The following is a 26,719-nucleotide window of genomic DNA, read 5'->3' on the forward strand; positions in this document are numbered from 1 at the left end:
CCGGATTCGAACCTATGTCCTCAGAATCGAAAGCAGACTGCAGAGGTCATATTCACTGGGATATCACGACTCTTAATGGAATAGTCTACATCTAGCAGCTCCCGTTACCTACTTCTGTACCGAAACTTATTTGCGCGATCGCAAGTAGTAAAGGGCCTCACAAATCTCACCGACAATATTACCTGGACCCAAATGCAATAAAAAATGGAAAACTTATCTCCTTTCAAAGTGAGATTATTGTATAGCACTGCATTGTCGAGAGATAAGGAATTCTAAAGAACGGAATTGTAAACAGCTTGTATTTAAATCGCACCTTCACTTACCTGGTGTATTGTTAGCCAAAAGTAATTTGGGTTTACGAATGCTTTCAAAACATTCATTGAAGCAAACGAAATAATCGATTTTACGGAATAGGTAGCATAGCATATCATTGTTTTATTTATATACCTACCTAGTTACTTACTTTTCATCTCTGAAAAATATTGCAGCATCTACTCGTACCTCTTGGATGGACACCAAAGAGTAAATTAAGTAATATACACCTATCTGAAATATGTAGGTTCTAAGTAGGTATTTTGAGAACAAATCTGACGTTTTCTGATGATAAAACATTTTTTTAAGTGATTGACGCTCCTTACCCATTTACCTTCTCATGGCAATTTTTTAAATGTTCTCTCTATGGTTGTGATAATTAAAAAAATACCTACTAAGTAAGTCTATTACTGCAATTTCGTGTAAACTTCTTAGAGGGTTTGTCTGCTGGTAAGTGGCGTGCAATTCATAGATGCGTAAATGCCCTGCCTACCCTGAAGACTTATTATGAAGTAATTTTTCTATTTTGTACTTTGAGGTACACATAGTGCATACACTAGTTAAATCATTCTGCACGCCAAAGCTATCGGTCTATAGTTCCAACCTATTTTTATTTACATAGAATATTAATTAAGAATATTCTCTGGTATGCAGGTTTCCTCACGATGTATTTCCATCACCGTTTTGAGACACGTTGGAGTTGGAGGTGCATGCCCCGAGCCGGATTCGAACCCACACCTCCGGAAACGGAGACAGAGGTCATATCCACTAGGCTATCACGGCTCGTGATAGCCCAGATATACTTGCCATATACCTATGAAATTTTTCTTTGTCTAAGGTCTAAGATACGGCATTAGAAATCATCTGTTATTTATTAGTGATAAGAAATAAATGATAGAAAATATTCACAGTGACACATTGTATGTAGGTTGCCTAGTTAAATTGTGGCCAGACACATTTTTCATACAAAATCTAGGAAACCATGAACTAGAACAAAGGTAACATGATACAGTTAAATTAGGCATAAAATAAGCTTTCATTTGACATATTAGACGACTAAATAACTGATGAGGGTATATAAATAACATTACTTAACTGTTTATATCTGGCAACCCAACAGTTGCAGTGTGAAAGCAGGCAATCTTTACTTAATCAATTCTCTTGGGTATATTCTATTAGCTAGTGTACGATTTCTTTTAATTTACCAATGAAGGAAGGAGATTTAATTAAATTAAAAATTAATTTAATCAAAAAAATAACCATTATAACCGCAATTTAACTAGGCAACATAAGTACAATGTAAGTAAGTTCAATGTGATTTTATTCTATCATTTATTTCACAACCCAAATAAATAACAGAAGCAGGTATATATTTATTATGCCGGATCTCGTACTATTATTGGATGTTTGCTGCTTGCAACAACGAAAATTCACACAATAATGAGGTAGCTAAGTTCCCAAGCCTCCCAACCCAAGCTATCTAGCTAAGCTAAGCTATAACTCCCAAGTCAACTAGGCTACGGAGTATAATAAGTCACACAGATTTCATTAAGTGTTATTAAAATCACACTAATATTATAAAGGCGAAAGTTTGCGTGTAAGTGTGTATGTTTGTTCCTCCTTTGCGTTGCGGCTACTGAAGCCATTTGACTGGAAATGGAATACGTGGTTCCCGTGGGATTTGTGAAAAACTAAATTCCAAGCGGGTGAAGTCGCGGGCGTCTGCTTGTTCAAAAATAAAACAATAATATTTTTTTCATAATGACTTTCATTAATAAACAGTTACTCATTTTTTATTAAAATTATTTACTTACCCATTTTATTTTCATTTTTAACCCTTTCAGGACAACAAGCGTTTATAAGTAATCATAATAGCTTTAAAGGATAGTTAATGATGCATCTAGTAAACATACTGCATTATTAAAATATCAAAAATAAATAGAGATTTTTAGGGACAAAGCTGTCCCTGTGAGCAATACTTTTTGATATTCAATTTGATGAGCTTATCATACTGACTCTTCGACTATATCTAACTAAAGTATCATTTGAACAAAAAATGGCAACGGGAATTTGTACACTAGCATCAATTAAAGTTCCTATTTAGTTTAAGAATTATTTCTTATAGATAAAGAATTGCTATATACTATTGGCAGGAGAAAAAAGCTTTATTTAAATAGGCTTTTTTGATACAATTTCCAAAAATGCTTTTATTACAAATTAGCGAACGCCCCGCGATTTCACCCGCGTAGTTCTCGTTCTCGTGGAAATACGGGTCAACAAAGGGCTATGAAAATTAGAATAGAAATAACGTGGCTTTCTAACGGTAATGTTAAAAGAATTATTAAAATCGGTTCAGTAGATCCTTACATAACCACCTACAAGTTGTTAATCCTCTTAAACTCAGATAGCTACCTACTTAACCTTTTAAAAGTATTAGTAGATATAGATTAGTGATTTATTAAATAGATATACATAGATGTACCTACCTATTTATTACGAACGTTACGAAGTACGAAGTACCTACATACGAAGTTTTTGATTTTCTATCGCTTCCTATTGCTTCAGTAGTTCAGTACTAAACTTACTTGTAGGTATTAGCAGTACTTGTACATATGTTTTCTGTGCTAGCAGTCTAAGTACCTACTCACCGTTGTAATGTTAATATGGAATTTATAGTAGCATCTATAATAATATGATGCGAAAGTAAGTCTGTCTGCCTGTTACATTTCACGGCTAAACGACTGAACCAATCAAGATGAATTTTGGTATAATGGTAAATAGGACGTTGGAGCAGGACATAGGGTACTTTTTGGCCTTAAAATAAAAATAGAAGGGGGTGAAATAGGGGTTGAAAGTTTGTATGAAAATTCCTTCATTTTTAGAGTTACAGTTTTAAAAATTTGTCCATAAATCATAAAAAAATGCTAAATATAATGTGATTCAAGAATTTTCAAAATTCAACCCCTAAAGAGGTGAAATAGGCGTTGGAAGTTTACATTGGACTACATGCGGACGAAGTCGCGGGAGTCCGCTAGTACATATACACTTAGGTATATTACTATCCTCGGTATTATACCGTAGTATTTAACTATTTAATAAGTCTGTGAAATAAACTTAATTTGTTATTAATTGTTGGATTTGGTTTTTGAACGAAATCTATGCAGTTTAACAAATGTCAATTAACTGTCAAAATTGTTTGTCATGTTCAGTTGTCATTGTCAAAGCAGCACAACTTGTCAAAATGGCACGTCAGCAACAAGATGTTGATGAACTTTTTGATGTTAAAAATGCTTTTTACGTTGCAAATTACCAACAAGCCATCAACGAGGCACAAAATGTGAAAGTAAGTAAATTATTTCACCATAAAATCTCAATAGACTTTACAAAATACTGTAATATTTCGTGGTTATGCACCGGCGATGACGTGTTGACCTGTGTTTTGATGCAAAGAAATTCATGTTTTGTGCAATACTTACTATATTATTGTGTTAAAACGCTTTAATGTCACTTGACAACATTAACTATAGTTTAATTTTACAGTAATTAAATACACAAATTAATTTACTCAACTGTGGAAATGTGATGTGGAAAACGTCAAAGTGAATTTCTTTACATTGCTTCCTAACTCTTTATTGGTTTATTATAACTACATCATTTTATAAGTTATGCTTAACTTACATGTACAAAAAACTTAGTAACAAATCAAACTGGGACCACATGACCCTTAACTAACAAACCAACAAGTTCTTAGAGCAATAGGAAATGATATTATGAAAATGCTTTTCAGCCTTCTTCTCCCCTGGTAGCACTTCAAAGAGATGCTTTCCTGTACCGATCATACATTGCTCAGGGTAACTTCAGGATTGTGCTGCAAGAACTGAGAACAGCCGATCCTATGTTACAACCACTGAAGAGTTTGGTGGAGTATCTGTCTCCTGGTGCTAATAAGCCAGCAATAGTTGCTGATATTGATGCTAAAGTAAGTATAATTTTTGAAAACTAGCGGAATCCTGTGGTTTCACCCATATGGAACTATGCAGGTGAAACAACAGTAACCATTCATATCTTATTATTTTTAATATTATCAATAATCCCATTCCCGTCCAATTACTCGGGAAAGACTGTATTAGGAGTAAGTACAATAATAGACCAACAGAATGGGGATCAAACCACCACCTCTCGGCAATAAGTCTGACCGCTCTTACTGTTAAGCTATTGAGGCTTCTTTGTCACACAATGGACCTGGCGCCAGCCCTGTAAATCCATAGAATGCTAAGATTCCCTCTACCCCAATTGATGTAGCTTTTATGAGAATACCTTCAGATGAAGTTATTTGTGAATACTATTAATGTTTACAGGTTGCAAAGGGTATAGAGCTGTCAAATGAAGTGTTCCTCATAGTGGCTGCCACAATTTATTATCATGAAGAAAACTATGAAGCTGCCTTGAAGTAAGTTTCAGAATAACAATTTTCAAGCCTCACTCCTGACAGGTGACCTCTGTGCCTAGTGGCAGTTTTCAATGTTTCCATACTGTGACTATCACGTAACAGTAAACACCAATTTCTAAGGAATTGAAACAGCACCATCTAGTGGCACTACTGCATAACCATTTCAATTAGAAATTCGCGTTCACGGTTACGCGATAGTAACAGTATGAAAACATTGAAAACTGCTACTGTCACACAGGTCACCTGAAGTTTAGCAATTACAGGCAATGTTGATTAATAGCAAGACCAGAATTACTCTTAATGTGTGGCTTCTCTTAAGAATTTAACATTTATAACTAACCCTTAATCCTTGCATAATAAATAACCTTTTGTAGTTCGTTTTCTATATTTGAATTGTTTATATTGAATTGAACTATAACATGAAACATTTATGTTTAATTCTAGAATTCTCCATGGAACTGAAGCACTGGAATTGCGTGCCTTTACCTTGCAATGCTTGCTGGCTATGAACAGGCCGGACTTGGCTCGCAAGCAGTTGAAGGCTCTGCAGGATATAGAAGATGATGGTACCTTGACACAACTGGCACAAGCTTGGCTGAATCTAGCACAGGTGTGTGTAAATAATTATATGTGGCATGTAAACACATACAACACAAACAGAGAAGGGGAGTGTTAATCAATTCTAAAAAAAAATTATTTTTTAAGCTTACACCACACACAAGTCTCAGACTCTGCTGAGAATTTTTCTCTCTGCCTCATAATGAACCCAGCGCCCGCACGTGAATCCATGGAATTTAAAGATATTCTTCTCACTGTTCATGTGAACATACATTTTTGTCATATGTGATTGTATTATATTATTATGTATACTGCTGGGCCTCTTTTAATGAATTCATAACAACACAGTCTTGAGCAGTTCAGAGTTAATTCACATACAAGTTTTTAAGTAGATTATAGAGAGTATGTTTAAGTGGTTCAAGAGATATATAGAGATTGTTTTGCTATGCATTGGAGAGAATAGTTGGCCTGTTTGTTAAGAATTGAAAGTGCAGGAGAACTGTTACTGTTAAATATAAAATTAAGTCAGCAGTCTGGAATCCGTTGAACATTTTTTACAACTGATTACTCGTTAGTTTTTGATTTAGAGTATGTTCTACATACATAAAAACTTATTTATGGTCATAGTATTCCCTGTAAGATGTCTTACTTGGAGAGAATGATATTGATGTGTTGGTTGCAGGGTGGTCCGGGCGTGCAGGACGCGCACTACAGTATAATGGAGCTGGCAGAGAGACTTGGTACCCTGGGCGCTAGACCCGCAGCTGTGGGGGCCGCCGCCGCCGCCTCCAGGGGTGAGTTCTACCCATAAAGTTCATGTTTCGAGATCCATACCCATATGATAAAACAGGACCCTATTACTGAGACTGCTGTCTGCCCGCCTGCCATCAGGCTGTATCTCATAACCCATGATAGTTAGACAGTTAAAAAGTGTAGGTAGGGATGAGCATTCCCATCCCTAGCCCTGGACAAATGGATTCACTTACGAAAGGAGTTTTTTAAACTATTATCTCCCACGTTTACCTCACATACTCATTATTCATCTTTACAATAGTCGGAAATTATGTTACCGGGTAAAAGCATCTCCCTTAATATCCAAGATTGTAGACTTTGTTCATTTAATTTTTAAATAAAATAAATCATTGAATATTGTACTAAACTATTTTATTTTCTCGCAATCGTAGTGAAAAGTAGAGTGTAACACGCGGGACTAAACCCATTATAAACTTGGTTTCTATTTAGGCGGCCCTTGTCTTACGTCTCGGGCCCTAAAAATACCTCGTATATAATGGGTCTTTTTAGCCCCTTGTATAACAATCTACTATTTCTTCAAGAAACAGACTTTTATTAAACTGATTAATTAACCAGATTAATTAGTTATACTCGTACGTCATATTGTCATCTCCATATACTTTTATATGGCGTTATTTATACCTGGGCTCCCTGGACCAACATTGTATTAGCCGGTGGGCATTTTTCACTTTTTTTTTTATTCTTTACAAGTTAGCCCTTGACTACAATCTCACCTGATGGTAAGTGATGATGCAGTCTAAGATGGAAGCGGGCTACTGTTAGGAGGAGGATGAAAATCCACACCCCTTTCGGTTTCTACACGGCATCGCACCGGAACGCTAAATCGCTTGGCGGTACATCTTTGCCGGTAGGGTGGTAACTAGCCACGGCCGAAGCCTCCCACCAGCCAAAAATGATGATGTATTTCTGTTAAAACTGTGTATGTAGAGCGACTTTAAAGATTTGTGTGATATTGATCTTCAGGTATGTGGGAGGAAGCGGAGCAGATGCTGATGGAAGCGCAGACGCGGGCGCCGCAGCAGCCCGAGCTCCTGCTGGCGCTGGCCGTCACTGCAGCGCACAGCGGGAAACCGCCAGAGGTAGTACTAAAGTTTCTATGGTTCACTGTGTGATTATTTTTCTTACATTATACTGGGTGCTTGGGAGTATTTCCCATAACTTCAAGGTGTTGACGAGTCCACTTATAGGAGATGAACTGCATACCTAATATTCTTTTAATTAAAAAATAAAAACTTTTCATGTTTTCATACAAAGTAATTCAAATGATTCCGCCTATCCATGTAACACACGCCTTTATCTATTCTTGCATTTTCAAATAATTTTAAGGATGCGTATAAGGGAGACATTTTAAGATCTATTTACAAAATAAATATTATTTACCTCGAAAATTATTAATTTTAGAATACATGTTTCTTGAACATTTTTAATTAATTTTCAGTAAAAAAGAGGGTTATGGGAAATACTCTCGAGCACCTTGTGTAGGCCAGCGCTGGGCTCTGCATCAATCAAGCCCGACAGTAAGCGATGATGCAGTTGTGGTGGAACGTGCTTGCCTAAAAGATGCCTATTCATTTTTGATTTTGTAATGGAATGTAAGGAACCCATAAGGAAAGGGAAGACTCCGCCACTCCCGCGCAGAATTCACTTCAGAAACCAGCTGCCGGCGCAGACTACGTCGGACAGATGTTAGTAGCAACCCACGGCCCGATAAGACAACCAGCCTGCAGCGCTAACCGGCTTGACATCCGATAAAACTGGTTGTGTGTTGGTCGCCTATTGGATTGGTAGGCCTATGTCCTGCAGTAGACGTCCACCGGCTGAAATGATGATGATGATGAAAAGTTTTCTTTAATAGAATATAATACCCTATTCCAGGTGTCAAGTCGCTACCTGGCACAACTGCTGGACTCTCACGCCGAGCACCCCTTCGCGAAGGAGTACAACGCGAAGAGCAACGAGTTCAAACGTCTCTGCGCGCAGTACCAGCCCTCGGTGGCGAGCTAAGTGCACCCCTTCAATGACATATTTAGGGTTTGTCTGTTTTTCCAAAATTTTCAATCCCATCTTACAATAGACTGCGAAGTAATCGTAGCGCTGTCATACACAGCAATGAGATTCCAAGTTATTATTTTTTTGATTTTGGATTTTTTTACTGGTTGAATTCCATGTAAACAATCTAGCAGATAATGTAGTTTAGCAAATGTGATTTTTATTCAGTTCAGATAGATTTTAATAAATATGATGTATTTTCACATATGATTTTTCTTGTTATGCTGTATGTAAGAATATTATATTTAAATAAATGTATTGTAAACTTAAAATTTTGTTTGTGTTATGATTTATTGTCTATAACCTGCTGAAAGACTTGGCTTTACTAGTTCAATAGCACCTAGGTCAATATTTAAACAGGTACTGATCTAGTAGGATCTTTCAAAATGTAGCCCAAAAGAGAGAATAACATGAACAGAGAAGGGGAGTTCGTACGGTATAATTCCTTAACCTAACCTTACACCCATGGTCAAGTTCCAACCTTGGCTTGGTTAATTTTTTCTTTCTGCCACACGATGGAACCCGGTAACCATACAATAAGCTAAGATATTCTTCTCATGATAGAAATAAAACAAAGTCATAATCTTATAAACTATGTAATCCTAGTAGAAACTATAGTCATCATAATCATCGGATTCATCTTCTTCATCAGTCCTGGTAGCGTTGGCCAAGAGACGGAACTGGTGAAGTTTCTCGTCCATGTCTGCGAGATCCTGTGCATCCGTACTGTCGTAGGTATCGCCTTTGACTAGAGTCCAGTCCGTTGTTGTTTCTGAATCACGAGTGACTGCTCCTCGAAGACCTGTTAATTGAGGTTTTAATATTGAAGATTGTCTATATTACAAGCTACTGCTTCCAGCATTGAATTCTGGTTTTTGCAATTTTATTACAGAACTATAAAACTTTTTAAAAATAAAGCCATGTTACTTTTTGTTAACTTTATATTGGCGAAAGAATTGGGAATGTTTCCAGTTTCAGAGCCTATTCGCTACAAACAAACAGTAATGAAGTAGCCGTGATAGCCTAGTGGATACAACCTCTGCCTCCGATTCCGGAGGGTGTGCGTTTGAATCCGGTCCGGGGCATGCACCTCCAATTTTTCAGTTGTGTACATTTTAAGAAATTAAATATCACGTCTTTTAAACGGTGGAGGGAAACATCGTGAGGAAACCTGCATACCAGAGAATTTTAATTCTCTGCGTGTGTGAAGTCTGCCGATCCGCATTGGGCCAGCGTGGTGGACTATTGGCCTAACCCCTCTCATTCTGAGAGGAGACTCGAGCTCAGCAGTGAGCCGATTATTTATGATCAAATCAAAAAAAAGAAATGTCGTCATGGCTATAACACACTTGAGACGATTTACAAAAGTACCTTTCTCAAAGTAATGCATTATTTAACTTTTTTTGGCAATCAATATTACATATTTTTCAATTAATTAGGGAGAGACAATATATTCAGCAAGATATTCAGGAATACAACCTAGAATGCCTATTAAATGAGTAACGTCTTACCGTGAGGAGATATTTCAACAGGTCCTTCTCCCACGACGGGAGGAGCGGTGTACGCTTCCAGTGCTTGCTCCGTTCTGTTCTCCTTGTCCAGCTTATCCTGTTTGCGCTGTCGACGCCATGCTTTTTGCAAGTTGAAACGTTCCGGCCTGTAAATTATTGATTTTATTTGATTTTCAGAATTATAATAGCAGATATAGTCTAACTGATATTATAAAAAAAAATGGATGTGTGAATGGACGTGAGAAAGTGATATAATCTGGAATACAACATGGCTATTATCGAACTATGCGTGAAACAGTGGAGTAGCGTTGTCTAGTTAATCCAGACGTGTGTGAAGTCCCATAACGCTAGTAAGTCACACGTTATGCAGACTTGGCGTAAACATGATCGTGAGTGACTGGCGTAAGCGAGGTCCTTTTTCAGTTTCAGGTAGGTCAAAAAGGACCCTGGGAAACGCTACGCCCACTCCTAGCTACACCACTGGCGAAACAACATGTTTTCTTATATTTACCGTTCTCCTTCTTTGTAAACTTTATCTTCCAAGTTGTGTATGTCGTGTCGAATGTCTGCCAACAGGAGTAACATGAGGTCTAGAGAGCCTTTTGGCCCTTTTGCTCCTCGAGGTCCCCGCGCCCCTGTGTCTCCTTTTGGCCCTTCCATACCTGCTGGCCCAGGTGGACCCTGTAGCAAGATTTTAGAAAATTCATTGTAATATGATATTAAGGATCTAGTACAATCTCTTTAGAATGGTCGATAAAAAAAGTTATTATTATTAGGTATTTATTAGTTATTAGATATTATTCGCCAAAACAACGAACTTTAATAGGTACGCCTAGGATGCGTGCCACAAGAAAAATTGTTAATAATGATTGGTCGTCTATGTCATCTATCAGAAAGGCTCTTAAAGAGATATGTCGTTGGTATTTAACTTAACTAAATGAATTTCGTTAAAATAGTTTCAGATAGTTTTTGTAAGGAGCAATTTTTACAGGTCTTCTATCAGGCCTATACGATCTAGGACTTTTGGCTCATTAGGAAACGAAAATTGCATACTAACTCGAGGTCCTCTTTCACAACGACAGTAACCACCTTCCAATGGAGCCGTAGAGTCCAAAACCCTGTACGCGTAGTTACCTTCTGCGAAGCGATCTCCATCTGCGGAAATCATAAAATTATGGTCATCATTCTTAAAATTTTAATAGGTAACCTACTGTACAACTTCACGTTAACATTAGTATCTCAATTTTGCTATATTCTGCATCGATTTGTTGAAATTTAACTATACCAAGCGTTAACCGATATACAAGTAGAAGCTATGAAAGATATTCGTGCGTCAAAGTTTTTTCTATTTATAATATTAATGCATTGAAATGCACTCTATTTGCTTGTTCCTTCAACTACTTAACTTCAACCTTACCTTCCCCTTTCAACAAGGGGTTTTCCATCAACTTCTTCATGGCAACTTGCGTGTTGTGCAGCTGGTCGCTGAGTTGCTTCACTTTCCTCGACAGCCATGACACGGTGTCGCAAGTCGCGTAGCATCGAGACGACGCGCGTATTAGAGGCAGAGGCTCCTGTAAAAGTTCATCAGCCTTTTCAGTTATGTGCATTTTAGGATTAGGTAAATATAACATGTCTCAAAGGGTGAAGAAAAATCATAGTGGAAAAAACTGAAAAATTCCTTAATTCTCCGCGTGTGTGAAGTCTGCCAAAACACATTGGGCTAATATGGATTATAAGCCTAAGCCCTCTCTGAAAGAAGACTCGTGAGTCGTGCTCAACAGAGAGCCGAATATGGGCTCTTAATGAGGACTACAAGTCCAATATCGCTACCCTGTATCGCTGTTTTTGTAATTCGATTTCATCTATATCCCTCTTTATCATGTGTTAGACAGACAGAGAGATAGAGATGAATTCGAGACTCACTATAGAGTTATGAAAGCGTCATTACATTAAAGGTGCGTGTACATGCGACCAGAATCTAGACAAAATTTCGTCCAATGGCGTATGAGTTGTCTCTTTCGAGAGTCTATTTCGTACCAACGCAATGAAAGAGATTGTTTTGTTTCTGGTTGCGCCGCCATTAGTTGAATTATATTTCTCTTTGCGAGATTGTTGTTGGTCGCATGTAAGCTGGGCATGTAGCCATGTAGCACGTCGATTCTCTATCTACAAACGCTAACGCTAAAAAAATTATTGGAATGACTGATCCGATCGATAACTTGATCACGTGACCTATCGATAGCAAATTTCATTCCCATACATTTTTTTTATTTTCGAAGAGTTTGCGATTGTAGAATGAGAATCGATGTGTCGCATGGCTACATGCCTCCCTACCTATATAGTCTGGCGAGTTTGTTGATAACACTCCCATGATGATGACTGATGCGTGCGACAGGGGGAAAGACTACGCGGGTGTGATATCATGTATGCGGGGAATTGATGTGCATCAGTCGTGGGTTTTTCATTCATCGCTACACGCCCCCCGGACCACGCGGAACCTCGGGAGTGTTACGAGTGAAGTTGCTAAGCTATAGCAGCCACGACGTCATAAGTATGGTTCACGGGAAATATAGGTACCGGCAACGCAACCGCCGCAGGGACGCACTTCCTGCCGTCTGCGGCGACGACGAGCGGCGCGCTGCACTCGCAGTGGTACCCGCCGGGGTCGTTCACGCAGCGCTGCGAGCAGCCGCCGTTGTTGCTCTCGCATTCATTTATATCTGCAATCACATTATCAAAAAATAGATTCTTAATAATAGTAATAAGCGCGAGCCCCATCAGCGCGTTGAGTTACGTTGCGAAATGTATTTTAGATGATATGTTACATTGTGTGTGTAATATTGTATCATCACAGCGGCGCTTCAACGGAGTTTCGTTGCGACGACTTACAGTGTTTCACCTTTTTTTTAGCCCCCGACGCAAAAATAGGGGTGTTATAAGTTTGACGTGTCTGTCTGTCTATCTGTACGTTTGTCTGTCCGTCCGTCCATCTGTCTGTCAGTCTGTCTGTCTGTGTGTTCTTACATGTTTCATGAAAATCGGTTGAGTCGTTTAAAAGTTGTGGGGTGTGAAAGTGGGGAAGAACAACCGAATGTCTGCAAATATACTCGAGTGGGGTCTCAAATGAAAGCGCACTGAAAAAGAATATTGATGACTTGATCGAGATTGTTATTAATATCGTGTAATTAATTGTGACATTCGGGGGTTTTTCAAAATTATCAATTTTATTTTATTAATTCTATGACAAGCTGGCCCTTGACTGCGATCTCACCTGATGTTAGGTGTCGATGCAGTCCAAGTTTGAAGCGGGCTTACTTATGATGAGGTACTAGTTTATTCTACCACCAACTGACGGTTTCTATACGCGGCATCATATTCGAACAATAAATCACTTGGCAGTACCTACGTCTTTGCCCGTAGGTTGATAACTAGCCACGTACAAAGCCGCCTACCAACAGAGCAGAAGTGAACCAATTTAGAAAATATTAAATCCTAAAATGGCCTGTGCTGAGAATCGAACCCAGGACCTCTCTGTTGAGAAAAACAGCTAAGCTACGAGAGGTCGAGGTCACATGTTTCGAGTGTGTGCGTCCCCGTTGCGACGTCGCAACGCAACACACTGATGAAGCGTCTCCCTAATTCGTCTCACGCGTCGTTATTGATCACGAGTTTCTGGATTTGTGTCCTGAGTCGGTCTACGAAATATTGAGCTTTTGTTTGTTCCAGCTCATATTTTATTAATGTTTAGATACAAAGTTTGGTCTAACGCCGCCTCTGGGCAGGAAGCATCAGAAACAACGATATAAGTAGGTATGTTAATTAATTAGTTAGTGTATTAGTTTATCTTGTAAATATAGAACTAATTTCTCGCCAAGTTCCGCCTTACATCATGCCAATAAGGTCACAATAATAAACACAATAATTATTACTACTAGGACATAAGGCCCAAAATAAATTAGCTCCTCTATTATCATATAGGTATACTTATTTTTTCGATCAGATACGTAGGTATTACGAGCACGTACTAAGAACTGTAGAAACAGGTATGAAAGTAACTTCTATTCTTTCGCCTCTATATTCAACCAGTTGTCTCCCTACGGTTTTACCCGCGTAAAACGGGGATAGAATACAGTATATGCTAATCGCTGATAGCATAAACTGTGTTCTATCTTTCCTTTCCATTAGCCAAGGAAAGAATTTTACAATAGGTTTAGTAATTTTGGAGTCTATTCTCTACGTCATCAATCTTTTCTCTTTATAAACCGAAGATCCGAAGCCATGCCTCGGAGAGCACGTTAAGCCGTTGGCCCGGTCATTATAATTAACCTGATCGTGGTCGCTAATGAATTTAACATTATAAGCCCGCCAACCCGCATTGGAGCAGGGTGGTGGGTCTAAACTCCATATCCTATAGGACGAGGCACTGTAGTGGGACCGTAAAATTGGCTGATAATGATGAAAGCAAAGATGATTATGCCACAGTGATGGTGAAGACATACCAACACAGTAAGGCTGTGTTTTCCGACTGTAGCTCTCCTCGTCGAACCTGAACCCCGGGTGGCAGTAGCACCACAGCCGCTGCTCCCGCACCTCGCACGCCTGCTCGCACAGCCGCAAACTGCACGCTTCTACTGACTTCGGTATACATCTGGAATCCAAACATTGTAAAAGATTTAAACTTTAAAGATCAATCACCATTTTTGGGATAAAAATTTGTAGGAAGAAAATAGATTACCAGGGGGTAAGTTTGTGGTATTTTCCATACAATAGTAATCCTGGATCTAATAAACCGATTTTGAAAATTCTTTCACAACTAGAATGCCACGTTATTTGTGAGTGTCATAGGCTATATTTTATCCCCGTATTCTCACGGGAACAGGAACTACGCGGGTGAAACCGCATAGTGTTGACTAGTTAAATGTATGAGAGAAAAATTTCTATTACTACTAGGACTTCATAAAATGTAAAGGGCATACCGTCCAGCTATATAGTTGTAATCTTCGCAGCAGTGTATCCTGATGCACTGGACGTCCGCGTCGTCAACGCGACACGTTTCTCGAGAACGCAGCAATCTGTCCGTTGGGCATACAGCTTTTTGGTCATAACTGAAACAAAATATAATACCTATAAGCGAAATTGCGTGATTTGGATGTATAACAACAGAGGAGAGCGTGAGAGGAAAAACGCGCTCTATCTTTGCTTTATTGAACTCCTCACTCTGTAGTCTGTAGTCAGCCAATAAGTACCGTAGTAATCGTACAGGGATTTATCAAATTAAATTTCAAATTAGTCCTTTATTAACGTTATTTTTTTCCAGTTCGTCAGTGTGTTTTTTTGTTTTAAAGGGACTCCCCATGTGGTCCCATATTCATCAAGTCAGGATCTGATTATGAAAACCTCGAGAAACCTTCCCTTTTTAACCGACTTCCAAAAAGGAGGAGGTTCTACGTTCGGCTGTTTTTTTTTTTTTTTTTTTTTATGTATGTCCAGTGATAATTCCGTCAATTATGGACCGATTTTGAAAATTCTTTTTTTGTTTTGAAGGGTTTACTTCCAGGGTGGTCCCATTTTATTCATGTCAGGATCTGATGATAGCATCCTGGAGAAATTGAGGGGAACTTTCGAAAGCTGTAGAGACGGCTAGTGCGTTTGTTAGTGTTTCCTTAAGGTATTTTAAACCACTACAACTTCATGAAGGTTTGAAGTTGGTCTGATGATGGAGCCGAAACACAGACGATGGAACTCGTCAAGGATTTACAGCAGTCACCTTTTGTTTGGGCTTGATTAATTTGTATTGATGAGTACTTTCCACTTATATGGGTTGTGACTGTATTGAGGGTCTGGTGATGAAGACGAGGGACAGTGAAGAGAACGAAAAGTTTTAGGTACAGTGCTCTTTCGTGTGGTTCTTTCAAGAACGGCTTAAATTAGAGCATAATAATATTAAGATGTTATTTTTAACTTTTTAGTTTAGTGGGTACGGTTTTAGGTTTTTTTCACATTTCAAGTGCCAAAGATATCTTAAATTATCTTTAAAGAAGTCTAAATAAGTACCTAAGTCTAAATAACTACCTAAGTCTAAATAAGTACCTAACTCTTTTCAGCAGAAAGATGCTACGCAAAAGTAGTCCGCGATGACATTTCAATTGCTATCTATCTTTTTAAGGATATTCTACCTATCTTCTAAAAAATAGTCACGTTCCTACAATGCGGTAGGTATTTAATTGTAAAACTGTAAGTCAGTTTTGTAAAAGGAGTAGAAGAATATTGATCGTTTTTTTAATCGAGTGAACATTCCGTTGCCCTGAAACAAGTTATCGTATTACGCGTCTATGCGGGCCCTTGTAACTCCTTTATTAACAACAACAACAACAGCAACAACACCAGCAGGACGTCGACGAGATACCACTACCGGAGAGCTTGGATCAAGAGGGGCTGCGGGCTCCTGTGAGTGCTCCCGCTACCGGTGGTGTAGTGCGTCGCATGAGATGGTCTCGTCCACTCAATGAGAGCGTCATGCGAGCGTACTATGGGGCGACAGAGGGGGGAACTAACCTTACTGCGTACCGGTCAAGGATGTTGTCTATGTTTCAGACTCTTGAGCCAACAGTGACCGTGACTGCGCAGCGACTATCGGATCAGGTGCGAGCAATCCAGCGACGTCATCTGCTAGATGAAGCTCACCTTGAACGACTGCGCTCTACTTCAGTGCAAATCGATACCATCCGTAGCTTACCTCAGCAAACATTGCAAACCAACATCCCAGAGGTGCTACAGGATGGTATCGATATGCAAGTAAGTAGCCAGAATTATGAGCAATTGAGGAGAACTTTGGAGGATTCTATTGTGACATACAGGTACATGCCTCTTAATTTAAGACCAAAATTGCCTCGTTTGCCTGTACATAGACGAAATATGGCGTTAGTGGGGGTTCTAGATCAGATTTTAGGTGAATATCTCGTAACATCTGAGGACCTAAGTGATACGCATTCGATTCTATTCTGTGGAGCCGTTGCGGCGTGTCGTATTGCGGGTGTCAAATTCCCTGAACCACGCACGGTTCCGCAGAGGACGGGTCAAGCACCAGCTTGGCGGACCAGAATCGAAAGGCGTATCACACTGACTAGAACTCTCATAGCTAAGCTAATCTGCTTCAAGGAGGGCAACAATCGCCCTAGAGTTATGCGATTTGTGAATCAGGCTTTTGCTGGGACTGACACACGTCCGTTCCAGTACTTGGCTTGTGTCACCGAACGCATTGACTTCTTGAAGCAGAAAGTCTATGCATGGGCACAACGCATTAGGCGTTATAAAGAGCGCATAGACCGGTATAATCAGAATAGAATCTTCCAAAGTGACCAACGGAAAGTGTACAGGAACTGGGAACGATCCAGTGCCTGTGTGACAGATGGGGAACCTCCGACTTCTGATGCTATGTCAGATTTCTGGCGTAGCATCTGGTCGGCCCCCGTAGGCCACACTGAAGGCGATTGGATGAGTACTGTCAAGGAAGAGTGTGCAATGGTGGAACAAATGATTCCGATATCCATTACTACAGAAAATGTAAGTTGTGCAATTCGTCCGGCGTCAAACTGGAAATGCCCAGGACCGGACGGATTGCACAACTTCTGGTTAAAATGGTTTCGTAGCGCCCATTCTATCTTGGCAGTGCAATTTCAAAATGCCATTGACACTGGATCGCTACCGGCATTTTTAACAACTGGTGTCACGTTCCTGCTACACAAATCCGGAAGTACCACAGACCCCAAAAACTACCGACCGATAACATGCTTACCCACCATCTATAAGCTCCTTACATCCATTCTGTCATCAAAATTAACGATGCATATAAATGCAAATAATATTTTGGCCCCAACACAGAATGGATGTAAGGCCCGGTCTCGTGGTACAAAGGAACTTCTCCTCATAGATACTGCTATTTGCCAACAGGTTCGGCGAAACAGAAAAAATCTCACGGCTGCTTGGATAGACTACAAGAAGGCCTATGATTCGGTGCCTCATTCATGGCTCATGGAGGTCATGCGGTTGTACAAGGTCGATACAACACTATGCTCTTTTCTTGAGTCATGTATGAGACAGTGGATGACAGTTCTTCGTCACCCAGGCGCTTCTGAGTGTTCTGAATCGAATGAACTGATAGGGATTAGGCGAGGTATTTTCCAGGGCGATAGTTTGAGCCCTTTATGGTTTTGTCTAGCCCTTAATCCTCTCAGTACTTTACTGCGGGATTCAGGGCTAGGCTTTCGCCTTCGCAGGGGTGGTGAGCTCATATCTCACTTGCTTTACATGGATGACCTCAAGCTGTATGCATCAAAGCGTACAGACCTAGTGTCATTGCTGAAGATTACTCAAACCTTTAGCAATGACATAAGGATGGAATTTGGTGTAGACAAGTGTGCGGTCATCAATGTAGAGCGAGGAAGGATAGTGAGCTCCGAGAATATAGTTATTTCAGAAACTATCATTCTCAGATCACTCCTTGAAGGCGAGACCTATAAATACCTTGGAATGACAGAAGCACTTGGTATTGAGACAGGGAATATGAAACAGGTAGTGAAGGAACGCTTCTTTGGCCGCCTGAAAAAAGTCCTAAAAAGTCTTTTATCAGGCGGTAACAAGGTGCGTGCCTTCAATAGCTGGGTCATGCCCTTACTCATATACACTTTTGGCATTCTAAAGTGGACTCAAACCGAACTGGATTCCCTGGACTGTAAAGTCCGCAAACTGCTGACGTCATACCGGATGCATCACCCCCGTTCATCTGTAATGAGATTGTACATCCCACGCAAGTGTGGAGGACGTGGCTTCTTAAACGCCAAGAACCTCCATAATCGTGAGGTGTGCAATCTCAGAGATCATTTTCTCAAGATGAATGTGAGTATGTTTCAGGATGTCGTTGCAGTGGATAAGGGACTTACCCCGCTATCCCTAGGCAAAGAGAACTGGCGCAAGCCTATAGTAATTAGTAACTCAGATCGTGTGGCAATATGGAAGAGCAAGGAGTTGCATGGACGATTCTACAAGGCCCTTACTGGGCCGGATGTAGATCAAATAACATCTGTATCTTGGTTGCAATTTGGTGACCTCTTTGGGGAAACCGAGGGTTTTGTCTGTGCAATTATGGACGAAGTTATAAAGACGAGAAACTACCGGAAACACATTATGAAAGATGGCACTCTAGACATCTGTCGAGCGTGTCATCGTCCTGGGGAGTCCCTCAGGCATATTGTGTCCGGGTGTTCTCACCTTGCTAACGGCGAATACTTGCACAGACATAATCAAGTAGCCAAGATAATCCACCAACAGCTTGCTCTTCAATATGACCTTATCGATTTTGAGATGCCTTACTATAGGTACGACCCAGCGTCAGTTCTTGAAAATAGCAGTGCATTGCTCTACTGGGACCGAACGATTATCACTGACAGGTATATTGTAGCCAATAGACCTGATATAGTGCTAGTCGATCGGTCAGTGCGTCGTGCAATAATTGTTGATATTACGGTTCCACATGACGATAATCTGGTTAAAGCCGAAAAGGAAAAAGTATCAAAATACTTGGACCTTGCTCACGAGATTACCGCCATGTGGAATGTTGAGTCAATTATTATTGTTCCGATAGTTGTTTCAGTCAATGGTCTTATAGCGAAAAGCTTCGACCAACACCTTAAGAAGCTTTCGCTTAACTGTTGGATCAAGAGTCGGATACAAAAGGCAGTGATTCTTGAGACGGCGCGTATTGTGAGGAGGTTCCTCACTCTGGAGCCCTGACCACCGGTTGCTTGGGCACTCAAATGTCCCGCAGCGGGAGGGTGAATTTTTTTTATAAATTTTTAATAATGTTTTGTATTTTACACTTATATTGTTAAAAATTTAAAAAAAAAGAAGTAATAAATATGGGTATTATAAAAGTAGCTAAGTACTGTTTCTTAGAAATAACATGAACTTTCATACCAAACTATAAATATATTCAAGCAATGGTGACTGTTATTATGATAGCAGTAAAGGCGAATGTTCAGTGTATGGTTATGAAGTATTGAACATTTTCGTCAGTGTATCTACTTGGATACTTGGTACATCCCTGTGATGGGAATGGGAACAACGAATCTTATTAAATGCAGCTTTGGTTCATATAAATTGCCAATAGAGTTGAAATTACAGTATTAAAGTAACTAAAAGTACTAATGAACTTCTTTAGGGGAGACTCGGGTCGAACGATACATATAGCCAGATATTACCTACAGTACTTAGTCGATATGGGTCAATATTTTTATCCTCCAGATAAAAGAAGTATTCTCAATTCCAATTTATATAACTACTATCAAAGATTTTATAATAGAGATATATTACTAGCGCGTCCAAACTGATGCGAACAAAAACTGTTAATTGTCTTAATTTCATTGAGGTCGCTTATACACGAAATTTATTTGAACAATAATACCTAAATATTGTCTATAAGTCGAGTTGTGCCAAAACTATGTATGTACAATACATACATATGTAATGTAAGTAAACGCAAAATTGTGCATTCGGATCACTTCTTGCGATGATTTTGTAGGCACGTAACTTATTTCAATAGTCTTATGTATATAATAAAATGACTGTGTATACAATATTATGTACAGTTTATATTATACAATAAAATGTCGTTGCCTACTATGAACAGATTGCTCTGATTAATTAATTTGACTTAAATTGTGAAATAGATGCCTACTAAGTTTTATGCTTGACCTAATTTAAGGAATTGTCGGTATGATGTCATCTCAATATACCAAGAATTATATAATATTTGAGCTTATGATTTAATATTTTATATTTTCTTAAGAATATTTATTTAGAAGAATATTTTCTTAGAGTATCCATTAGATAGAGAAATGATTTCTAACATTCCAGGAAAATGAATACTAATGAATTCTTTCACTGACGGTTTTAGCGATTTAGTTTGTAAAGTAAATAATTTTCATTGATAGCCGCAATGTTGTACATGTTGTCCCATTGTAAGCTTTACTTTTCTAAAAGAGCTTTAGTTTTATATTATTTTTTATTCAGAAAAATACTAGGTACAATATCATAAGTCCCAGAAACCATAATTAAAAACAAGTATATGGTCTTGAAAACAAAATTAAAAGCTTTTTTATACAGAAGGAAGATTTGTATTCTTGTATGTATCGAATAAACTCAAAACTACTGGACCGATTTGAAAAATTCAATCACCATTTGAAGTCTACATCATCAGGGAGTAACATAGGCTATATTTTATCCCCGTATTCCTATGAGAATAGGAACTATGCGGGTGAAACTGTGAGGTTCTGCTAGTATCTTATAATTTCAGCTGAAGTAAATTTTATTCATTGATGAATGACGATGATAACTTTTTCCATTCATTAATTTGCTACAGCTACAACTTACGCTACACTACGTTACTTTTCTTATCACTTCCTTGAATTTTTAGGGCGTTGCACTCAACTCAACACAACACTCACCCACTTTCACTGGGTGGAAACTGGGAACACTCACACGTCAATGGCGTCGTCATGGTAGCCATCTTCGGCGTAATATCCTGTGTCTTCTTGACGACAAAGTACCAGGGCGACAGGGATTATAAGGAGAGTCGCGGCACACACGGCACCGACCGGCGCGCGCATCTTGACTGCTGTGGCCGCGGATATGCGTTTAGACAGTGATACCCAAAGTGCCTATATTATTTTATAGGCATGTATAAAAACCCTTGTTGGATGCAAATCGGAAAGCGTGTGGGCTTATCAACAAACGGCATCGTCCCTTTGTGATAATGACTTCGGTTGTTATTCAGTTCTTTGTAAATGCATCTGTGTTTCATAATAAGTACTTAGGTACCTTATCTAATTATTTATTTCAACGTTTATGAACTGAAATTCTTTCATTGTAAGCTTACGATATGGGTTTGATATGTAAATATGTAAAGTAAAATATGGTTTCAATCAACAAAAATAAGTACCTCGATTTTTATAACAAAAAATATTGTCATATTTATAATAACTTTCAAAATACTTTTTAACAATTTGCGTAAGATATTGAATAATAAAGTATTGGTAAGTAGAGTTCAAACTCTTCAATTAATTGTGCTTAGTTTACTTCCATTGCCACTCCACTTCTAGAATTATTATAATGTAAAGTAGCGTAGGTAGCTATTAAGACTAAGTGTTTGTACGACGATCCTTGTAATTATATAAAACCTAGGAGTATGTCGGGCACTAAAGTAAATATACCATTATACCCTTGAGCCTCTCAGGAATATAAATTACAGAAGATTAGTATTCTTAATGGACTCTGCATTAGTGCTCCGACTAATTTACAATTTTAATCAAACTCCTCATGGTTACAACTTTACGCATTTAAATAAAAATTCTTTACAATAATTGACGATAACAGCTAAAATAATTACTTTTATTTATTTTTAACAGCAATTAGAATAAGGCCCCAATTTTTGTCATAAGTGTTCAAGAAACATGTATAAAACGAACTTTTCTGTGTCGATAATTTCACCGGCAACACATGTTGAGACCGAAAATGAAAATTCTTTAGTTTTAAAGACGCTTATTTCGGAATCAGGAAATAAGGCAAAAAGGAAATATCAGATCCTAGATGCGTATGCAAAAAGAAGAATAATAATTTTTTCAGCTTCTATTTTTGTTTTGCGCTTACAAATTGTATACAATTTATTTCGTATTCTGACTCGTACAACATTCATAAATCAAGGACGTAGTAAATGATGAACGTGGTCTGACAAACACGACATTTATATTTTTAGACACAAAACTCATAAAAGTTCTTTTTGATGAGGAAACTACTTGTAAGTTTGAGCAACGCTGAATGCTAGAATGCTCCCGAAATACACCCAATGCGTGTGTTGCTACCGGCCACGGACGATCGTGTATATGTTGTGTACTATTGCCATTCGTTTTGGCCCAGTAGGATAGAAGAATTTTTCATTTAACTCTATCTTACATAATATAATAAGAAATTAGCGGATTCCCTTAGACCTTCTTGATCTAGCCATCTCGCAAAATCTGTACTTAGCAACTTTCCTGGCAAATGTCAGGTTTTCGAATTATCGTGATAAGCTAAGGGCAACCGTATAATCTGGCAAGTTCGTTGATGACACTCCCATGATATGCGGGGGACGGGGAGAAAGACTGTGAACTTGTGCGTGCGGGGAAGTGAGGTGCATCAGTCGTGGGTTTTTCATTCATCGCTACACGCCCCCCGGCCCGCGTGGACCATCGGAAGTATTACGAACAAAGTTGCCAAGTTGCCAAGTACATACGAGTACATTATCATTACAATAAGAAAATTATCACAACAAATTAATGTATTGAATAGTAATATATTAATGTGTTGTTGATGAGTAATTATTTTTGTTGATTTTTGTTAATATCTAAATTTTACTAAATAGTTTAGATACTTGTAGTACTCATAATACTCATAATTTAAATAAATTAGTTCATTTAAAATTTTCTTTGTACTTATTAAAGCGTCAAACATCAAGGTGTCCAATTTACCCGGGTTTCCCCTTCTTTCATTTTAAACAAAATTTTAATTCACCCAGGACCCAGGACCTCCGTCTTATAAATTTACCGCGCTTAAAGTAAGTTTAATTCAAGAAGACGCGCCCCACCCTTTGTCGCGAGGTTGTTTGTTAACTTTATTTATAGTCAAATATGAAATTAATTTTGATTTAATTTTGTGTGCGTGTGCACATATGCAGTGTGCAACTTGTTGCGTTGTAATAGAACTCTCATTCTTGCAGTTTTCATTTCACACTTGCACTGTAAGCAATTGCAAAAAATAGTGGGGCGCGTCATCGTGGATTGAACTATCTATAGCGTGGCTACTTCGTTCGTAACACCCCCGATGCGGCAGCGTGGGCCGTGTAACGATGAATGAAAAACCCACGACTGATGCACCTCACATATTTTGCCATCAAAATTCAAGTATCCTAAAGTAGAACAATTTTTTGGTCACAACGAGCGTATGATAGGTTAGTTTGTTTACTCTGGCACGCTCATGGCCGCATCTCGCCCCACTGACACACTGTTAGTGCTGTTGAATCATACGTTATTCTCAGACAATCATCAAACAGATCCGAAGGAGTCAGTCACGCATGTCAGCCACTCTTGATAGATACGAGTATGCGTGGACTGCCACGCCCTGTGCGCCATCTCTAGTCGATAATTTACGTTTTATAACAAGTGGTCGTTCGTTCGTTTGTTATCAACCCATATTCGGCACGCTGCTGAGCTCGAGTCTCCTCTCAGAATGAGAGGGGTTAGTCCAAATAGTCCACCGCGCAAACGCGGATTGGCAGCCTTCACACACGCAGAGAAATAAGAAAATTCTATATATGCACCTGCATACCAGAGAATTTTCTTATTTCTTCTCAATTTTCTTCTCACGATGTTTGCCTACGCCGTTTGCGACACGTGATATTTTTTCCGTTCACTGCGTTCTAAGGCCGAACAAACCACATGCGAGTCTAGTTACTAGTTTCAAAAAACATAGTACCTAAACATGAAACACTATTCATCTTGTAGACCAGGTGCTGTGAGGTATTCGTTGTGCATAATTCGAAAACAGCATTCTGTTTAAAATTTTAAACTCAGAAAAGCTTGCAGATTACGATTCTGCATGTTGCCAGGAGGTCCATTGGTCCATTCTTTTGTTATACCCTACCACCTTTGATATCGAGGATATGGACTAAACAAATGCTTTGTGTCAGTTTCATTTTTTGTTTTATTAATAATATCCAACTTTTAATTACGAAATTATTACAGTAATAGATAATAATAATAAACAAGTAATTTTTCAAATCACTTTGAAACTACTAAATGAATTCAACTGAAACTTTGCACGATTCGAGTTCATACTACGAAGAAGGTTAAACACAAGTCTTTAACCTGTAAACTTGAAAAAGGAAGGACATTCCATGGAAACTTAATAAATTGGCGTTAACCGTATTTCACCCACTTCAGTTTTTATTTTCGTGGCATGAAGTATCCTATAACAATTTTTCGTTGTATTTGCTTTAATTGAGTAGTTTCATTTGAATTCATAAAGTGTAAGGTAGTTTCGGAATGATTTCATGTTAAAAATTTGAATATTCGTAATAAAACATGCAATAAAACTGATACGGGTACAATGCATTTGTTCAGTCCATATCCTTGACACCAAAGGATGTGTAACTGTGTAGTGTATAACAAAAAAACATACATACAGCCGAACGTAGCACCTCCTACTTTTTGGAAGTCGGATAAAAAGAATGTACCAACAAACCTCGTGGTATCATACAGAGTTTAAAACTGTAAACAAAGTGCGATCCTCGAATTGTGTACCTACTCAATACCTCAAAGCGACTGTTCTATTGCTTTCTGTAAAGTTTGTTGTTTGATGCCGTTTGATTTTGTTGAAATTAAAATTAAATATTAGAGTCCTATAGAAATAGGATGACAAAGTATTGAAAATTTCGTAGTTAGGCATCTACAGCGCCACCTAGTTTAACATATCGTAAAATAAGAGTGTGAGGGAAAGAGGAACTTTGCCATAGAGGACTGTCTAACAAGTTCTTCATAATGCCGTTAGATGGCGTTAGTAGGTATTAGGTAGTTGCCCAAAGTAATGACACCTGTTTTGATACCGTTTCATTTCACGGCTAAACAAACAATTGAACCTGAAATGAACTGTTGAAATTTGGTATTATAAATAGGACCTTGGAGCAGAACAAAGGCTACTTTTATCCTATAATTCCCGCGGGATTTATAAAATAAACAGAACTTCAAGCGAATGGAGTGGCGGGCGTCCGATAGTTTAATGTTACGTAGAACAAACAACAACGTTGAAGATTTCTTTCAGCCGAAGAAGGGATTTTAAATTTACTCGAGCGCGGCAGATGAACGTATGGGAGTATATCTTGCACGTTGTTGAGTACCTCCTAGTGAATAAGTTGGGGCAATCAATAAAAACTAACTCCAATAATATTCAACCAGCACGTCTTAGAAGAATATTATGGTAACTTAGTTAATAGGTAAAATGTGTGCAGGGAATAGGAGTTAATTTAAAATGCTTTTAATATAAAAATCGACTTAGCCCTTGACTACAATCTGACCTGCTGGTAAGTGATGAAGCAATCTTAGATGACAGCGGGCCAACTTGTTAGGATTAGGATGAAAATCCACATCCCTTTTGGTTTCTACACGACATCGTACCGGAACGCTAAATCGCTTGGTGGTAGTCTTTGTCGGTAGGGTGGTAACTTGCCGCGGCCGAAGCCTCCCACCAGCCAAAAGTAGGTCATAAGTTGTTCATTAAAGTAGGTCTATGAACATGTTTGTACTGCTCATCACTGAAGAATACCCTCATAGGAAGAAAATCCTCAAGTGTTTATATAATTTTAATGCAGGTATTCCTATTGACTATTGTCACCAGAACCAGAACTGTACAAGCATGCAAAATTGCACAGTTCTAAGTTAACTAAGTTACCACGACGTGGTACTTTCTTCCAAAACTTACAGAATATACACGTACCTATATACAGACTAAAAGGGCAATTTAACGTAAATATTATATTAAACAAATTTTCCAATATTATACTTGGGAATTATATTAATACTAAATTTAAACTATATCTAAAGATTTGTTTAAACTATATCTAAAGACTCAGGAATTCGTTATGTTTTAGGTATGTAAAAACTTATACGTGTAATAAAATATCCATATTAGTAGTTAAGTAGTAATAATAAACAGCAGAAAATTAAACAGTCACTATCTCGAAACTCAGTTTTTGACGTAAAGTTCGAGTTTAATTTATGGTACAAAATAGTAGTCGTATTTAATTATTTATAAGTAACACTCAATAATTTACTTACGCACGAGCTTCATGTAAACACAACTAATTATATTTATTACCTAGCAAATAAATAAGTCGTTCTGCTTAGAATACTTAAGTTACGTTTTTATAATTGTTTACGAA

At 38.4% G+C, this 26,719-nt stretch overlaps 2 protein-coding genes across 3 annotated transcripts; one reads left to right on the forward strand and one right to left on the reverse strand.

The window, feature by feature from the left end:
• Positions 1-3,505: 3,505 nt before the first annotated feature.
• Positions 3,506-8,454, forward strand: LOC112046811 (coatomer subunit epsilon). Its single transcript, XM_052886484.1, has 7 exons — positions 3,506-3,655; positions 4,100-4,291; positions 4,671-4,762; positions 5,207-5,372; positions 6,003-6,114; positions 7,097-7,212; positions 8,009-8,454. The coding sequence occupies exons 1-7, from the start codon at positions 3,554-3,556 to the stop codon at positions 8,135-8,137; spliced, it is 909 nt and encodes a 302-aa protein (XP_052742444.1). The 5' UTR covers positions 3,506-3,553; the 3' UTR covers positions 8,138-8,454.
• Positions 8,455-8,762: 308 nt separating this feature from the next.
• On the reverse strand, positions 8,763-21,397 carry LOC112046838 (collagen and calcium-binding EGF domain-containing protein 1). 2 transcript variants are annotated; one of them, XM_024083653.2, is made up of 9 exons: positions 21,232-21,397; positions 14,673-14,801; positions 14,196-14,344; positions 12,274-12,416; positions 11,111-11,267; positions 10,751-10,848; positions 10,205-10,374; positions 9,694-9,839; positions 8,763-8,984 (listed from the first exon to the last, which is right to left on the reverse strand). In XM_024083653.2, exons 1-9 carry the CDS (start codon positions 21,357-21,359, stop codon positions 8,785-8,787), a joined length of 1,320 nt encoding a protein of 439 aa, XP_023939421.2. In that variant the 5' UTR covers positions 21,360-21,397; the 3' UTR covers positions 8,763-8,784. The 2 variants fall into 2 exon arrangements, with proteins under 2 accessions (XP_023939421.2, XP_023939422.2); XM_024083654.2 differs by having other exon boundaries at positions 21,198-21,388.
• Positions 21,398-26,719: the final 5,322 nt, after the last annotated feature.

Source organism: Bicyclus anynana, chromosome 17 (genome assembly GCF_947172395.1).
Source record: "Bicyclus anynana chromosome 17, ilBicAnyn1.1, whole genome shotgun sequence".
NCBI classification, from domain to species: Eukaryota; Metazoa; Arthropoda; class Insecta; order Lepidoptera; family Nymphalidae; genus Bicyclus; species Bicyclus anynana.

Coding starts and splice junctions, on each gene's coding strand:
- LOC112046838 (XM_024083653.2), bottom strand. CDS start 21,359: ATGCGCGCGCCGGTCGGTGCCGTGTGTGCCGCGACTCTCCTTATAATC. Junction 14,345..14,672: donor TACAACTATATAGCTGGACG/GTATGCCCTTTA, acceptor TTTGGATTCCAG/ATGTATACCGAAGTCAGTAG. Junction 10,375..10,750: donor GTTGTGAAAGAGGACCTCGA/GTTAGTATGCAA, acceptor ATCTTGCTACAG/GGTCCACCTGGGCCAGCAGG.
- LOC112046811 (XM_052886484.1), top strand. CDS start 3,554: ATGGCACGTCAGCAACAAGATGTTGATGAACTTTTTGATGTTAAAAAT. Junction 5,373..6,002: donor CTTGGCTGAATCTAGCACAG/GTGTGTGTAAAT, acceptor TGTTGGTTGCAG/GGTGGTCCGGGCGTGCAGGA. Junction 7,213..8,008: donor ACAGCGGGAAACCGCCAGAG/GTAGTACTAAAG, acceptor ACCCTATTCCAG/GTGTCAAGTCGCTACCTGGC.